This window comes from Clarias gariepinus, chromosome 1 (assembly GCF_024256425.1).
Source record: "Clarias gariepinus isolate MV-2021 ecotype Netherlands chromosome 1, CGAR_prim_01v2, whole genome shotgun sequence".
Classification (NCBI taxonomy): Eukaryota; Metazoa; Chordata; class Actinopteri; order Siluriformes; family Clariidae; genus Clarias; species Clarias gariepinus.
In genome coordinates, this window is record NC_071100.1 from 9821820 (window position 1) to 9840210 (window position 18391).

General features: G+C 38.7%; 1 protein-coding gene across 1 annotated transcript in view; it reads left to right on the top strand.

Moving 5' to 3' along the window:
- LOC128515911 (Fc receptor-like protein 3) overlaps positions 1 to 18179 on the top strand; it is a gene marked incomplete at its 5' end in the record, with an annotated part of 70879 nt that extends 52700 nt beyond the window's left edge. Inside the window, 9 exons of the mRNA XM_053490200.1 lie at positions 847 to 1173; positions 1436 to 1711; positions 2094 to 2342; positions 2608 to 2715; positions 10399 to 10692; positions 16557 to 16874; positions 17068 to 17343; positions 17675 to 17923; positions 18007 to 18179. Of these exons, the coding sequence (XP_053346175.1) occupies positions 847 to 1173; positions 1436 to 1711; positions 2094 to 2342; positions 2608 to 2715; positions 10399 to 10692; positions 16557 to 16874; positions 17068 to 17343; positions 17675 to 17923; positions 18007 to 18179 (2270 nt within the window). The remainder of the gene's footprint in view (positions 1 to 846; positions 1174 to 1435; positions 1712 to 2093; positions 2343 to 2607; positions 2716 to 10398; positions 10693 to 16556; positions 16875 to 17067; positions 17344 to 17674; positions 17924 to 18006) is intronic.
- Between the last annotated feature and the right edge of the window lie 212 nt (positions 18180 to 18391).

The window sequence follows — 18391 nt, forward strand, 5'->3', positions numbered from 1 at the left end:
TATTTCCTACCTGAGCTGCATAGTAGATTGAACACCTGGGCAGTAAATTGGTCACCTGGCATCACTGCCTTATTCAGGAAAGATATTGGTGGTCCAGCATGCAGTCTGACATCAATCAATATGTTGTTTCTTGTTCAGTTTGTGCTTAAGTGAAATTGCCTCAATCCCTCCAAAAGTTCTAGCCTATGCCCCTACCCTTACCTCGAAGACCATGGTCACATCTGTCACTGGATTTTATCATGGACCAACCCAAATCAGAGGGAAGTACTGGGATTATGGTGGTAACTGATCACTTTTCAAAATTATTGCATCTGATTCCCCTGCCTAATCTTCCAACAGCCTTCCAAACTGCCAAAATAAGGTTTAAAAACTGACAATTTCTTTTTGTTATTTTGAAATACCTAAATGTCTAAGGAGCCCACAATTTACTTCATAGGTGTGAAAGGACTTCATGGAAAAAATGGGCATAACTGTAACTGCCAAATGCCTAAATATATTGTTCTGTCCCCCACATGGCTTGCGGCAAACTGCAAATGACACTTCTTATGGTTTTCTGTTAATAATGGCTTTCTTCTTGACACTCTTCCATAAAGGACAACTTTGTGCAGTGCACGACTAATAGTTGTCTTATGTACAGATTCCCCCACCTGAGCTGTAGATCTCTGCAGCTTGTCCAGAGTCACCATGGGCCTCTTGGCTGCATTTCTAATCAAAAATGACATGGCTTAGTGTAATTAGTTTTGTGTTCATATTTAGTATGTATTACTTATACTTGCAGTTTAGATGAACTTGTAGACAAGGCAAGATTGTAATGATTAAAGGAACAGCACAGATTTATAATTTCCTGTGTAACAGAGAGACCCCTGGCAGTACTGAGTGTATCTCCACAGAACTGGCTGACTGAAGGAGACTCAGTGACTCTAAGCTGTGAGGTTACAGACTCCTCTACAGACTGGACATTCAGCTGGTACAGGGTTGTTCTCTCAAGAGACATTAATGGTAATATCAAGCATAAAGTAGTGCTTCTCTCAGACAGCAGCAGAGGATCTGGAGGCTCCTACACTCTCGATCCTGCTGCTCTTAAACACACAGCGGTTTATATGTGCAGAGGAGAGAGAGGAGAACCAGCCTTACACATACAGTACAGCTTTCCACAACCACTCTGGATAACAGGTGAGGGGAAATAAGCAACACTGGAGTGTAGGAATATAAAATATAGATGTTTAATTAAATATAAAAAAAACACACACAGCTAGTATTATAAATTTGGAAAATCAGCTTTTTTTTAAAAAAAAAAAAGTTTATTATCTTTATATTGATTCTTAGTTTTTACTCTCCTGAGTGAAGAATGCTATATGTAAATGTGGTCAGTGCAAAGTACTGTATGTTATTAAAACAATCATAATAATGTGAATTCTAATGTTGTGTGTTTAAGGTGAATCTCTTCCAGTCTCTCTGATCATCAATCCCAACAGAACTCAACACTTTACTGGTGACTCTCTCTCACTGAGCTGTGAGGACCAGAGTAACTCTACTGGATGGACAGTGAGACATTACACCCAGAATCGGGGACTGTTATTTTGTTCACAGTGGGGATCAGTTACGGGATCTAGGTGTAATATCAGCCCCCTTTCCACATCTGACACTGGAGTTTACTGGTGTGAGTCTGAATCTGGAGAAAACAGTAATCCCGTCAATATCACAGTGCATGGTGAGTCTTTAAACTTTTTGACAAAATATTCAGAACAGTTTGTAATTTTAATATTACCTAAAAACAGTAACAAAGTCAAATTTCTCTCATGAAATGTATCAGCTTTAGTAGAGCAGGTAAAACAGTTGTCTATGTTTACATGCACAGTAAATTTAAGCTAGGGTTATAGCTGATGTTGTCCCTGTCCCTTTATACATCCACATTAGGCGAATCAATTTATTTGCAAATTGCGAGTCTGAATGAAAATATGAAACAGCTCTATACATCTCAAGTTTTAGACTCCTTATTTCAAGTATTTTCATCTAATTAAATACTACATAACACAATCAAACTAATGAGTTTCACAGTCAAATTAAGCAGTAGTGTAAATTTTCTGTTGTAGATGGTGATGTGATGCTGGACAGTCCTGTCCATCCTGTGACTGAGGGACATCCTCTGACTCTACGCTGTTTGGATCACAACACAAAGTCCGCAAACCTCCAAGCTGATTTTTACAAAGATGGATCAGTTCTTCAGAAGCAGACTACAGGAGAGATGATCATCCATAAGGTCTCAAACTCAAATGAAGGTTTCTACCACTGTAAACACCCAGAGAAAGGAGAGTCCCCAAAAAGCTGGGTCTCAGTCAGATGTGAGAAATCATTTCAATATTAATTTAAATGCACCTATGACTTAATGAGTTGAACTCAGTATCTTCCCATAATAAAATATATAGTGGTCACTTTATGTATAATAAGTCTTTGTGCAACATAAATTATGTTCACATTCTGTTATGTGACTATGTGTAGTACTAAAATGGATGTATTTGTATTGCAAATTGAGCTAAAGCATTTAGACAGTTTAAAATAAATGTAATCATATAAAAATATTATTTTATTATGTGTCTGGTTCATCAGGTGTTAAAGTTCCATTCTCAGTGCTCATGCTGGTCAGTAGTTTAATGACGGCCTTCCCGTATCTGCTGGTGACCATCATTCTGTTGCTCAAATGTTACAGAGCTCAAGGTAAGAATATTTTTAGTACGTTTCAATGTTACAAGCATACCATACCATATCTGTTTATGAATTAATTATATATACAGGGGGTTAGACAAGGAAACTGAAATGCCTGGTTATAGACCAAAATAATTCATTCGTATGGTGCAGGGCCTCCTTTTGCAACCAATACAGCATCAATTCGTCTTGGGAATGACAGATAAAAGTCCTGCACAGTGGCCAGAGGAATTTTGAGCCATTCTTCTTGCAGAATAGTGGCCAGGTCACTACGTGATGCTGATGGAGGAAAATGTTTCCTGACTCGTTCTTCCACAACACGCCAAAGTGGCTCAGTAACATTTAGATCTGGTGACTGTGCAGGCCATGGGAGATGTTCAACTTCACTTTCATGTTCATCAAATCACTCTGTCACCAGTCTTGCTGTGTGTATTGGTGCATTATCATCCTGATACCTGGCACCACCTTCAGGATAGAGTGTTTGAACCAGTAGGTTCAACCACTAGTCGTCCAGAATGGTTCGGTAGTCCTTGGCAGCCTGTCTAGCACAAGTATTGGGTCTAGGGAATGCCATGATATTGCAGCCCTAACCATCACTGATCCACCCCCATGCTTTACGCGTTTTTGGGGCCTTTTTTACACCGTAACTCTCCCCAATGTGGAAAAGACAGTGAAGGTGGTCTCATCAGAGAAGAATACATGTTTCACATTGTCCACAGCCCAAGATTTTTCCTGCTGGCACTATTAAAATCGATGTTTGGCATTAACACGAGTGACCAAAGGTTTGCCTATAGCAGCCCAGCCATGAGCCCAGCCCAGCCATGAGCTCCCGACGAAACAGGAGAGTTGAGGTGCACATTTAATTATGCAGTGAGTTGGGCAGCTGTGGTTTTATGTTTTTTAAATACAATCCGGGTTAGCACCCAGACCTCCCTTTCAGACAGCTTCCTCTTGCGTCTATAGTTATCCCTGTTGCATGTGGTTCGTCCTTCTTGGTGGTATGCTGACATTACCCTTGATACCGTGACTCTTGATACATCACAAAGATTTGCTATCTTGGTCACAGATGCGCCTGCGAAACGCACACCAACAATTTGTCCTCTTTTGAACTTTGGTATGTCACCCACAATGTTGTGTGCTTTGCAATATTTTAAGCAAAATAGTGCTCTTACTCTCCTAATTAAACCTTGACACTTTGCTCTTAATGGGGGAATGTGCAATCAATGAAGACTGTCCACCAGGCTGGTCAAATTTAGCCATGAATCCTCCAACACTAAAATGGCCAGTTGTTTTGTTTCATATATATATATATATATATATATATATATATATATATATATAAATGGCTGTAATTCTTTAAAGGTTAATGCTACATATTTGTCAAACTCTTTGAATTGAAGCTGAAAGTCCTGACTTCGCTCACTGGTTAAGTCTTTAATTTAAATTCCCTTGTGGTGGTGAATAGAGACCAAATATTAATAAATCACTCCATCCAACCCTTACCCCACCCCAAAAAGAAACTTTCCAAACAGTGTTTGACTGATGATACTTAGTAACTTAGTAACACAATGTAAGAATCTATTCAATGATGGAAACTACAAACTAGTTGTTTTTTTAAGTCGCTCTGGATAAGAGCATCTGCCAAATACCTACTGTAAATGTAAAAGTAAAAAAATGTTTTTTACTAAATTAATAGACTAGACTAGATTAATAGATAACTATAATTATACTGTAGCTGTAAATAACGATGTTTAAAATGGAATCAAGTGAAGTTGGGTGCTTGTTTCCATAAACTTGTTTTCTTTAACAGCTCACACTGATGAAGACCACAGTAACACAAGAACACAGTTATAAGTGAGAAGTCCCTGTTTAAAAAAAGGATGCAATTCTGTTTTTCTTTAAGGTTACTTTTTTAATTTATTGATTTAATGTCAACTTTGCTGTTCTGACTAAGTTTGATTATCTAAAGCCTCCAAATGTTGCTAATGCAAAGTACTGGAAACAAACAAATAAAATATTATTAAAAAATTTGATTAAGTGAGGAAGAGGAAAAATGATTTAGCAGTGTTTGAAATGTAATTGTGTCTGCAATTCCCAATTTAATATCATCATTTTATGTTGTAATTTTTTTCACATTCAAAGATTTCATCCAATCACTTTTATTTCAGTGTTCAGATTATTTGTGAAAATGTTTTCTCATGCTCCCATAACCATGGTTTCACTATTTGAGTCTCAAGGTACTCGTAATAGCTGGTGGGTGTGTTAAAGGCGGTCCTCCACTCATTGCCCTCCCATATCCTGACAAGGTGGTAGACATTTCTCAAATCTAACTTGGTGATGACACAGGCGTTTTGGAAAAGTTCGAAGGCAAATGGCATCAAAAGAAGGGGGTAGCAGTTTTTTTACAAAGAAAAGTCCTGCCCTCACTGCTATTCACTTTCCTACATTTTTTCCTTCTTTTTTTTTATTTGTTACAATTCAGATTCAGAATGTATTTTATCTATACCTCATTCACAGTATGACAGTGCTAATCAGCCATTTTAACATATTCAAAGCTCTTGCTTACACTCCCTGTCTGTGACTTCCAAGGCCATTGCTACTGTCTAACTTTGAGGCACTTCGCACACACTCTAAATCTAATTATACACCTTTATTATAGCAGTAACTTATATTAGTGATAGTGTGAACAATAACATTACTCATAAAAAAACTTTACTCAAAAGAAAAAAACAAACACACAACATACACACAAACACACACACACACATACATACATAGACACAAACCAATAAATGCACCTCAGTAAGAACCCACAGGAAGTGTCAACAGATTAACATACACCTATGCTTTGTCAGTCAGTCAATCAGCCAGGATGGAGCTCAGTCCTCTCCCTGTGATGTTCTGTGAGTAAATGTTCTCTTTGTGTCTTCATTAGAGTGAGTGTGGGGTATAAAGTTGTTCATCTACAGTCTGAATGTCCTGAGTGATGAGCTTATTGTGTGATTAGGACATTGTGTGTACTTCAGCATTACTGCTCAGGTGGATCAGTGGATCCATATCTGTTATGAGAAGGGTTTAGTTTGATGTGTTACTACTCTCAGTAACTATGATAGTTCAACAGGTAAGAGTACAAGTAAAACGAGTTTAACACACAGGGTTTAAATGATCTAATGAGTGTAAATAAGTCTGTATTGTTGAAATCTGTACCTGATCTTCTGTGTCCTGCTGTCATCTGCTGCTCAGTGACAAACTCTCATCATCATTTGATTTGGTTAAAGAAAATGACTGGTGAGTGTTTGTACTTTCACCAATGGTGGCCATACTGTAGTTGTGACTACCTGAAATTTAGCGGCCATTATCATCTGTTTTATATATATATATATATATATATATATATATATATATATATATATATATATATATATTTATAACATCAGTTATAAAGAACTAAAAACAAAACCACAACAGCCACCAACCTGCTTTCTGGCTAACTAAATGTATAAAATGTTTCTTTGCACAGACCATAAAAGCAACACAAATGGTACTGTAGACATGGTTTTAAAACATTTTAGTCTACTTAATGCTAAGATGTTTTTGTCAAAACGTCATTGTGCACAGGGAAAAAAAAAAAAAAAAAAAAAAAAAATATATATATATATATATATATATATATATATATATATATATATATATATTTCCCTTATATACCATTTGTGTTGCTTTTATGGTCTGTGCAGAGAAACATTTTATACATTTAGTTAGCCAGAAAGCAGGTAGTTGGCTGTTGTGGTTTTGCTTTTAGTTCTTTATAACTGATGTTAACTAGGAAGAAGGGGAGGAGGTGTGAATGTGTGGCTACTGACTCATAACTATGGTGGATAAATATAACTTAAGTGCTACTTATTGTTTTCCTTATGCAATACTTGTTTTATTCACTTACTTAATGTGTATTTATTTGTCATTTATGTGTGGTTTAACCTTGACTTTCTGTAAAATATTTGTTCATTATGATGGTTTAATGAAGTAAAAACTCAATACAGCTTAATTATGCTTTAACCTCAATGAAGTCCAAGCAGATTATCGATTTTATTCACAATCTACGCTAAATATGAAGGTGTTCAGGTCAAACCAGTACTTTTGGAGTAAAACGTCTCTCATGGGACAACTGCAGTGGACTCCGAGTCGGCTCAGTCACTTCAACCTTCATTCATCAGACATTTTATCACAACATGCTGTTTCCTTCTTCCACTAATATAGTTGCATGCCATTTTGCTTTACATGCCATATATGTAGCCTAGTTAGTGCTAATGGTAATAGGAGACGTGCAACCTACCGACGCAAATAACGAGATGCATTCAGATTTTTTCCTCTAGTCATGAGACGAAGCACTGTCCCAGTCTTAGTTTGACTCAAATACCCCTTGTAAATCATTATTGTCAGTCCAAACATGTTAAATATATATTTTTTATGTTTAAGCAACATTGTCAATGTCACCGGAGTCTGCATGTACATTCTCTTTTAATAATGTTTTTAATAGGATTTTTGATGCAATTTGGATTTAATTGGACCATTCAGAAATATTTGACTTTGTTAACTTGGATTGTTGTTAGCTAAAAACAAAATAATTGTTTATCTTCAGCTGTCCTGTGGGATAATGTGTTCAGGCTTATGTTCTGTGCTTACATTTTTTTCTCTGTTTTAAAATAATGCATTTTAAAGTGGTCCATAGATCATGTAATGCTTTATGTAATGCTTGTGTAACCTGGAATCTATTAACTGATCTCATACATGCTTTGAAAATTTTTTACAGATTTAACTTAGCTCAGTAAAATTGTATTACTTACATATGAGTTCAATTTATCAAATACACTGCCTAGCCAAAATAAGCTCTAATATTTTGTTGGACAGTCTTTTGGTTTGATTACAGCACACGTCCACTGCAGGATCATTTTAATACGCTTATGCATTGTCACAACCTTTTCTTTGTACATTTACTTTTTGTCCAAGATCTTGTATTGATGATGGGAGAGTCAAACCACTGCATAAAGCCTTCTTTATCACATCCCAAAGATTCTCAATTGGGTTAACATCTGGCCAATCCATGTGTAAAAATGATGTCTCATGCTCTTTGATAATCTGCCATCAGGGGAAAAAAAAAAGGTATTGATGGAAAAACTTGGTCACTCAATATATTCAGATAGTCTCATTTTTGGGCACATAACATTGCTGAACCTAGACCTGACCTCCTTACTGCATCAGTTAGGGTTAAATAACTTGTTGCCAGCTGAACTATATTAATTACAAGTACAATGGTACAATTACAAGTACAATTATATTGAGTACAATGGAAGACTCCAGATTGTCACGGGTAAACACCATAGGGGGCCATGCTCTTGGACTCCATTTTGTTTTCAGTTGTGTTTTTTGAGTTTTTTGTATGTGACTTCATTTCCCAGAGTGCACCTCGGTCAGGTGATGGGAGCACACCTGAACCGAGGTAGCTAATTAAGTTTGTTATAAATAGTCTGTTTTAGTTCAGTTTCTTTGTCTGGTATCTGTTGTGTTAATGTGCAGTGCCTGTAGTTATGTTTAGCTGCATGTCATGGTTAGCTTGTTAGCTCCATGTTATGTCTTGCTTCATGCTATGTTTGGCTCCATGTTATGTCTCGCTTCATGGTATGTTTAGTTCCTGGTTTAGTTTAGCTCTAGTTAGGTTTAGCTCCTTTTTTATAGTAGCTCTTATGTTTACTCCTGTTCGGAAGTTTTCATATTCTGTTCTCCTTATTAAAAAACTTCTTAGTTAATTCACCTCTGCATATATATCGTTTCTAAAGCCCACACACAGAACCTGTGACACAGATATGCCAAAACATATAAACATATGCCAAAACTTTATCTTTAAATCATCTCCATTTTTGTTCTGTTTTAGTGCTTTCACTCCTACCAGTGCCACATGTTCAAGGTAGTCATATGTATATAGTTATATATTTTTTTAATTATTTGTGTGTGCATGACTGTGAAGGTTGTGTTTGTAAATTGTAAAAACTTATTTTACCACAATTAGGAACTTTTCAATTTATGTGACTGATTTTTACAGTGCTTTAACAATAGGTATTGGCACAAAGTAACGAAAATTTGAATATAACATTTAAACTTTAAGAAATTCTAAAGAAAACCACAGACTATCCAATGCTCAAGTAAGGGAGGAGTATTTATATGCATAAATACTCTACACTATTTAGAACAGGGGCAAATCTGCAGGCTGCTACCCTGCGGAGTTCTGGACAGGCAGAGGCAGGCCAGATAGATACAGGTGCCACGCAGTGCCGCCATAAGGTGCCACTGATACCTCTGCACCAGTGGCGGCTGCTCTAAGACAAGGAAAGCTCCGCTTCCTCTACTATTTTAGAAAATAAATGTTTATATATGCACTGTCGTATTTATATTGGTTTTAATAAAAGTGCGCTAGAACGCGTTCAACTTCATGACTAGCTCGTTCAGAATTAGGTATTTATTGTAGATTGTTTGACGCGATTTTCTTGTCATACATTTCCGTGAAGCACAGCGCGTTAAACCCTCCTAACGCCCAGCTTCACTGGAGCACTATGGGGAAGCACAGAGGAGCTTTTTTCACTGCAGAAAAGCTGGACGGTAATTGGATAAATGCACCAAAATCCTCACTTCCAGGGAAGCTCAGCTTCTCTGGGAGTGAATGGAGCAGTGGGCAGGCCAGGACGCTGGGCTGCTGCATAATGATTGGAGGAGCTGTTTAAGGGGCGGAACCCTTTTTTTGATTGACAGCATGTCTTAAGTATACATCAGCGCCACAGAGATTCGAGTTCAGTCCCTTGCGGATTTGCAGGTGAAGTGGTACGACGAATTGCTGCACTCTGTATTGTTTGCTGTTGATATAAACCATTTTTTGTTTGTACAAATCATTCTTTAAATAATAAAAAAAAACATATTATAGCGTTCTTGACTTTGCTCCTTGTTTCAGCATTGTAAAGTTAGTTTGTTCATATAATTAAAGTAGCTTGTGGCTAATATGAGCTTCCCCTGTTTTAAAAGCTAGCAGCCGCCACTGCTCTGCACTTTGTGCAATTATTTATGTAGCACCAGTAAGGTATCAGGGCCAAAAAAAAAAAGATTTAAAGAAAGAAAGACGAACAGACGAGTATGTTTTAGAGAGGGAGAAGCAAAGACCTAGCCTCTGTCTCCTTAAATCGCCGGCGAAAGAGTGAGTGACTCACATCAGTTCAGTGTGCGTACTTAGTTATAGTGCAAAGCACAAATTAAGACACTTTATTTATTTAGCTTCCAGAGCCCCATTCTCACGTAGATGGTGGAGATCTGTTTATTTTATGTTTTTAGTTCTTTATTTTCTTTAAATTTTCAAATTAATAATCCCACTCAATCTCTAAATGGAAAGGTGCACTCTCACCAACTCCTATTTTATTGACTCCCTCTAAAGCCCTCATTAGGGCTCCTACACATTATAACAACTCGTGGTGCAGCTCTCCATACCACACCACGTAACACCAAGATTGTGTTTATTGTGCTCCATAACTGTAGGCAGAAATCTCTTTGCCACCTCATGTATCCTTAACATTTTTTGCAGTACCATCATACTTCTCTATAGATAAATTATTAACTATAATTATAATTAACTATAACTATAATAAACTTTTTTTGTAGAAAGTCTTAAACCTGTTGTAACCATAAAACCTGATGAGCATGTGTACAGTGGAGAGAGAGTTACTTTCAAATGTAACATACAAGTTGGAGAATCCATTATGTGGACAAGCAGCTGGTATAAGAATAATAAGAGTCTTCACACAGAAGGAGAAGACAGAGTCTATACAGACAGCACAATGCAGAAGATCAGTATCAGGTCTGTTAGAGACTCTGACAGTGGTGTCTACACCTGCAGATTGAGAAATGAAAATCAGAGTTTGGAGATCAGTGATCCTGTTACACTAACTATATCAGGTGAGTCAGTTTCTGAATTTACATTTTTTACATTTAAAGTAAAATTGTGATGTCAGTGTACCCTGCTTTGCTTTGTAGACCTGCATCATCATTATCTATTTACTTCATTTACAGTTTATTGCAAGTTTTGTATGGCACTGGGCCAATTATAGGTGGCTGAAGGAACATTTTAAGGCAAAAACACTAACTGGTAGTGCAAATAGCTTCCCCATATTCAGAAACGCAGCGTCAACAAGGCAGGTATAGTGTCTCAGATTGGGTGTCAGATTTTACATAAGGCAAGTAGAGACTCACAAAAATTCAAAGTAATTCAGTTTTATTTGCATAACATTTAACAATGGTCATTGTCACAAATAAGCTTTTCACAATTTATTTATTATGAAAATTAACTTTTTATAATGTTTAAGGAAATTCATGGAAATTAAAATGATCAGTTTGCCCCTAATGACAAAGTCTGGGGTGGTGGTGGCAGAGAATCTCTTGAAGTGAGCGGACCCGAGGCCGGTGTTCCTTTTAGTGGTGGTGGAGATGGTCAAATAGCACCTGTTCAGTTGATTGTTCGGGAAGCACTTGTAGGAGTAAAGTAAGACTAGCGAGCCAGCTGGTTTCTGAGAGGGTAGCATGAGAGGGTAGAGGCATTGGAATGTAGTGCCATTGCTCAGGACTACAGGACTTCCTAATGCGCTTCATTCTGTTGCTCACATAAACATAAAATGTGCAAGTTTTATTATATATACAGTATGTATCCTAAAATGGCTCTAAATCAAGTCAAGTAGGCCTTTATTGTCATTTCAACCATATACAGTTTAGTACAAGATGAAACGAAACAACATTCCTCCAGGACCAAGGTGCTACATACGACAAAGTTACAACATAAATTAACAGAAACTGACTAGCTAACTAACTAAAAAATCTAATTAGCTGGCTAGTTGGCTATTTGAGACAAACAATTGGCTAGCTGAGACAAACCAGATTAACATTATAATTTTTTATAAATTAGCAGAAACTTATCTAAAGTCCTATATAGAAAAAGACAAAGACAACAAAGTGCACATGCAAATGTGCAGACAAAAGTAAAAACATAACATCACAACATAACAACATATGTTTCAATGCTCTGTGGTAGTAATTTGAGGTAGTGGAATAAAAAGCAGTAAACATTTACCTGTAGATAGCAGCAGAAAAGAGCAATTTCAGGTTGGTATGTACAATTGTTAGATGGTTGTTGATCAGTGTGTTTGTGCATGTGTGTTTAACAATTCAGTCCCAATGTTAAGGTGTGTGTGTGTGTGTGTGTGTGTGTGTGTGTGTGTGTGTTTGTTTACTAGTCCAGTCCCAGTTGCACAGTCCTGTCCAGGCCAGTCCAGTTGCACAGTTCTGGTGGGAGTGCCCGAATGCTTCAGTACCTTTTTCCAGTTGGCAGGAGGGTGAAGAGTGTGTGTAAGGGGTGTGTCCGGTCAGCCACAATGCTGGTTGCTTTGCAGATGTCTTCGTTAGAGTGGAGATAGACCCCGATGATCTTCTCAGCTGTCCTCACTATCCGCTGTAGGGTCTTGCGGCCTAAAATGGCACAATTCCCAAACCAGACAGTGATGCAGCTGCCCAGGATGCTCTCGATAGTTCCTCTATAGAAGGTGGTGAGTATTGGTGGTGGAAGCTGGGCCTCATTCAGCCTTCTCAAGAAGAAAAGACATTTTTGGGCTTTCTTGTGCAGAGAGCTGGTGTTGAGGGACCAGATGATGTTCTCCTCCAGGTGAACACCCAGGAATTTTGCGCTCTGGCTAATCTACAGAGAAGATTCGATGCTGAGCAGGAAGTGATCACTCCGTGTCCTCCTGAAGTCGACAACTATCTCTTTTGTCTTACCAACGTTCAGAGACAGGTTATTGTCTTTACACTAGTCCGTTAGCCTCTGCACTTCCTCTCTGTAGGCTGACTCATCGTTCTTGCTGATGAGACCCACCAGCATCACCAGCAAACTTGATGATATGATTGGAGCTGTGTGTTGCTACACAATCATGAGTCAACAGCATAAACAGCAGTGGACTGAGCACACAGCCCTGGGGGGCCCCAGTGCTCAGTGTGGTGGTGCTAGAAGTGCAGTTCCCAATCCGCACTGAAACCAGTTACAGAGGGAGGTGTACAATCATCCCCCAGCACCTAATCGGGAAGCTGAGCAATAGGCTTAGCTTCCCGATTAGGTGCTAAGGGATGATTGTATTCAATGCTGAACTGAAATCTATGTACAGCATTCTGACGTAAGTGTCCTTCTTGTTGAGGTGTGTCAGTGCCAGGTGGAGTGTGGTGGAGATGGGTTGTCCGTCGAACGGTTTAAACGATATGCAAACTGCAGAGGGTCCAGTGAGGAGGGCAGCAGGGTCTTGATGTGTCAGAAGACGAGCCGCTCGAAGCACTTCATGATGATGGGTGTGAGTGCCTCAGGGTGGTAGTCCTTGAGACAGGACACAGAAGACTTCTTCAGCATGGGAAAAATGGTGGTAAACTTGAAGCATGTGGGAATGATGCTCAGAGAAATGTTCAAGATGTCGGTGAGAACATCTGCCAGCTGTTTAGCACATTCTTTGAGCACTCTGAAGTCGCCGTAGGTTGCAGCCTCTCTAAACATTTTCCAGTCAGTCTTCGCTAAACATTTCTGCTGGCCAGGTTTTCACCTGCTCCAGAACCGGTTTTGAACGCCTGACGAGTGGTCTGTATGCTGGAATTAGCATAACAAAGATGTGGTCTGAGTAGCCGAGGTGGGGGCGGGGCTCTGCCCGATATGCGCGGGGGATGTTTGTGTAAACCCCTCTCGTTGCAAAGTTCACATACTGATGGAATTTAAGGAACACTGACTTCAGATTTGCATGGTTGAAATCTCCAGTAACAATAAACAGTCCATCGGGGTGTGTGTTCTGCAGATTGCTGATCTTTGCATACAGTTCACAGGGTGTCCCTTAGCATTAGCTCTAGGTGGAATGTAACCTCCGACAATGAAAACAGTTGTGCATCTAACAGTCACAATTCCCAGCAACGATGAGCAAAAGTAGGAAACTTAGTTCTTATATCATTTTGTGTTGATGTAAACACACAAGCTATCGCCGCGAGTCTTACCGCACAGAGCTGTGTTTCTGTCGGGGTGAAACGAGGCTAGCCTGTCTAGTTGAATGGCGGCGTCTGGAACTCTGTCGCTGAGCCATGTCTCCGTGAAAACAAAGACGCAGCAGTCCCTAAACTCACGCTGTGTAGTCTGTTGGAGTCGGATATAATCCAGTTTATTGTCCAGGGAACAGACATTTGACAAGATGATGGACGGAAAAGCCGGCCGGCTAGGGTTTGTTTTTAGCCTAGCACAGACTCCCCCCCGCTTGCTGCATTTCCGCTTCCTTGCGCATCGCTTACAATATCCCCTCCTCCGGCCACTGGCATCAAGCAATGACGAGGATTGGAGGCCTGGTTCCCAAAGCAAGCCGAGGTCGCATAGCTTTTCACGCAGCTCATCTTGAATGGATTTTACTGAGTTATTGAGTGGTAAAAGTGTCTGCCGATGGTAAATACGAACACTGTTTGTGCTGATGTCCATATACTGAGTAAAATAAATGCGCTACAAATACGAAGTAAACAAAGTAGCACCATTTTTGACTGCTGAGCGGCTGCTGCGTGCTACTGCCACGCCGCCATCTTGGATCCTAAGGAATCTGGTTGAATGTCCATCTTTCAAAGAATAAATTTCAACCACTAGCACAGCACACAACTCGAGTCTGGGGCTGGTCTGCACTGTTAGGGAAGCAAGCTTTGCCTTTTCCATGATAAACCCAAGATGAGACTTGCCACATAGTCTGTGGCAATGGCCTCTAAAGATGCATCAGACAATATGTGGATTTCTCTTCTTACCACAGTGGAAAGGGATGTAAAAGCAGTCTTGGAGCTTCAAAAAGACTGAGACCTTCTAGGGACTACCTCCAGGCATTCCACTCTCTCTCCTTTTTCACCAGCAGTTTATTCCAGTCAACAGCTTGACTGGTAAGTTTTTAAAGGAAAAGCTTTCCACGAATCGTTATGGGAGCCACCAGGCCGAGGAGGTCAAACAGGCTAGTCACTTTTGCGAGTACCCTCCATGAGATAAATGTTTTTTTTGGTGACGGCTACGCAGAAGGTGAATGTATCATGTGTGAAAGTGTCATTTTCCAGTTAAGGGTTAACTAGTTAGGCCTAGACTGTATTGTACTGGAAGCATATTTGCAACTTTTTTAAGATCCTTTTAGATATTCTTTAAAGATAATGCTGAAAGAAATGCTCCCATGACTGTTGGACTGTTGGAGGCTATTTTATGAAGTTGACAGTTGGACAGGACAAGCATTTTTTTGTAAAGTAAAATAGCTTCGAACAGGAAGGAACTTTGGCTCGTCATCAACATAAATGTCTTTTTGAATGAACTGCTTTGCATCTGTGCCAAACTCTGCTTCCCCTAGTGATGAGCCCATAGATAGTCACAGCTGATGAAGGGCCATTGTCAAACACATACAGACATATTATTTTATATACTTAAAGAATTTCAAATACCAGAAAGAGAAGAATTTGGTATGTGTGGTCCAGCAGAGGAATGAGGTGTGTGATCAAGCCTTAGGTAAGAGCGATGTAATGTGGCGTCAGGAGTGGGTATCTCAAATCCATTATTTGGCATGTAATTACACTTAATAGAAGTAGAAAGCGGCATACTGTATATACAGTAGGCTGGTGCTAAATGGTTGCATTAGAAATCGTGTTGCTTTTTGCAAGATGTTTCCATAACTCCAGCACATTTGCAAAAAGTATAAGGGGTGTCGGTAGTCTGGGGGTTAAAGTGTTTGAAGAACTTTATGAAGGCTCACGAATGATGAGGTTTTGAGGTAAGAGAGCCAGCTGAGCGTGTTTTGTGTGACTGATGAGCCGAAGTTGGTAAAGCCGACACTTGGCTTCCTATTTCATGTCGACATTGGCATGCTCTATCTAAGGACTTCCAAAGAACATTCTTATATGTATTGGAAGCTTGAAGGTAAGAAAGAAGGTGCTTTCCCAGTACAGTATGCTCAAGCCACATGCCGTGATGCTGATCTTGCATTATTCCATCATGCAAAGTGCATGTCTCTATACCCCTGCTGATGAATAGCTAAACACCATTAAAAGTAGGAAAGTAGGGAAGACTGGGGACTGCTGAGGTGTAGGAGACTGAATAATGACTCTGCTCATAGCTTTTCATGAAGATGGGCTTTACTTTACTTTCCTGTTGTATATTTAAGTTGGTCACTTAAATAATGTAATTTTAATGTGTGAAACTGAAATTGGAGTAAACAAAGATTGTCTCTGAACTATGAAGGTCCTACAAGTACCCAGACAGTAGTACACAGTAACTTATAATAACCCAGCAATAGCATAGCAGTATAAATTATCACTAGTTACAAAGTACAAATTATCATCACACATAATAAAATGGAAACTTTTTAGCAATGCTTTTTAAGGCTGTCACATATGCATTAGGGACACATTTATCAGCAGGCTAGCTGGATCATGTAGTGCTGCTGATCTACTAAAATAAATGGAGCCCTTGGTCACATGACCTTACTAAAATGTATAGCATGCAGTATTACTGGTTTGTGCTTCACATTCTAACACACAGGGTCCATAACAATCCCTATCCAAAAGTGCCCAAATGCTTTAAAATTGTTATTAACAAAAATTATGCTACATTATAGTTTGACTGTGTGTAATTAGTTTAACATCAATATTCAGTATTTGTTACTATTCCTTACTCCATACATGTGTTTAACTCAATTGTTGTGTATAAAGTAAATGTTCAGATTGATATTGTTCTATTTCCTGTGTAACAGAGAGACCACGGCCAGTACTGAGTGTATCTCCACAGAGCTGGGTGACTGAAGGAGACTCAGTGACTCTAAACTGTGAGGTTACAGACTCTTCTACAAACTGGACATTCAGGTGGTACAAATTAATTCCATACAGAGACAATAATGGCCATATCAGGTATGACATAGTACTCCTCTCAGACAGCAGCAGGGGATCTGGAGGCGCTTACATCCTCAGTCCTGCTGCTTTTAAACACTCAGGTGTTTATGTGTCCAGAGGAGAGAGAGGAGAACCAGCCTTTCAAACACAGTACAGCAATCCACACGCTCTATATATAACTGGTGAGGACAAAAATAAAAAATAAAAACACTTAAGATAAGTTAAATATGGATTTTAAATAAAATCTAAAAATTAGAGAATAATTCTTGTTCATATGGGGGTGTTAAATTAAATGATGTTTAAATGTATTCAGTGAGGTTAAGCCATGAAACATGATAGTACAAATACCTGAATTATAATGTTTCTGTGTTTAAGGTGAATCTCCTCCAGTCTTTCTGATCATCAATCCCAGCAGAACTCAACACTTTACTGGTGACTCTCTCACACTGAGCTGTGAGGACCAAAGACACTCTACTGGATGGACAGTGAGACGATACACACACAGTGAGGGAGTGTTAGATTGTTCACGGTGGGGATCAGTTACAGGATCTAAGTGTAATATCGGCTCCCTCTTCAAATCCCACACTGGAGTTTACTGGTGTGAGTCTGAATCTGGAGAAAACAGTAATCCTGTCAACATCACAGCACATGGTGAGTCTTCATGTAGTGTTTATGTAGTGTAGTGTTTATTGTTAAAGAAAAATGGAAATGTTTTATTATAGAATATTCAGAAGAGTTTTTAATGGTGGTTTAACGAGAGACAGTTAACTGGTTTATCTCAGAAATGTTCTGTAATTTCTAAAAAATTCCTGAATATATCAACAGAACACTACAATCAGGTTTCCTCCAGGAGCTGAATCAGCTCTTCACAACACTAGTTTTATACTTATTACTCATTCTAATTTCACAGCACGAAACACAATCAGATTAATAAGTTTCACAGTGACATCAAGTATTAGTATAATTTATTTTCGTTTTCTAGTTGGTAATGTGATCCTGGAGAGTCCTGTCCATCCTGTGACTGAGGGACATGCTCTGACTTTATGCTGTTTATATCGCAATACAAATTCCTCAAAACTCCGAGCCTATTTCTATAAGGATGGATCAGTTCTCCAGACACAGACTACAGAAGAGATGCCCTTACATAACTTCTCAAAATCAGATGAAGGTTTCTACCACTGTAAAAGCCAAGATAGAGGAGCATCACAGAAAAGCTGGGTCTCAGTCAGAGGTTCATTTAAACACAACTGATTTAGTAACTTTACACAATTTAATATATAATGAATAAAATGTCATTGTAATTTTTTTTTTTAGTATCAGGTCCAACAGATGTAGATGTAGCTCCATTCTCAGTGCTCATGCTGATCAGTAGTGTAGTGACGGCATCTCCGTATCTACTGGTGACTTTCATTCTCCTGATCAAATGTTACAGAGCTCGAGGTGAGAACTCTCAGGAGCATAATAATTTTGATAACACATCTCTTTAGAAAAGGTATAAATAATTTGTTATAATAGTACCATTTAATAAAATTAATCAATGTTGAATGGTTTCTATAATGCATTTAAGGTAAGATATAAATGTTCGTATAATATGATATACATACTGTATATACATATACAGTGGTGTGCAATATTGTGTCCTAATTTCTTATTCTTTTGCATGTTTGTCACACTTAAATGTTTCTGCTCATCAAAAACC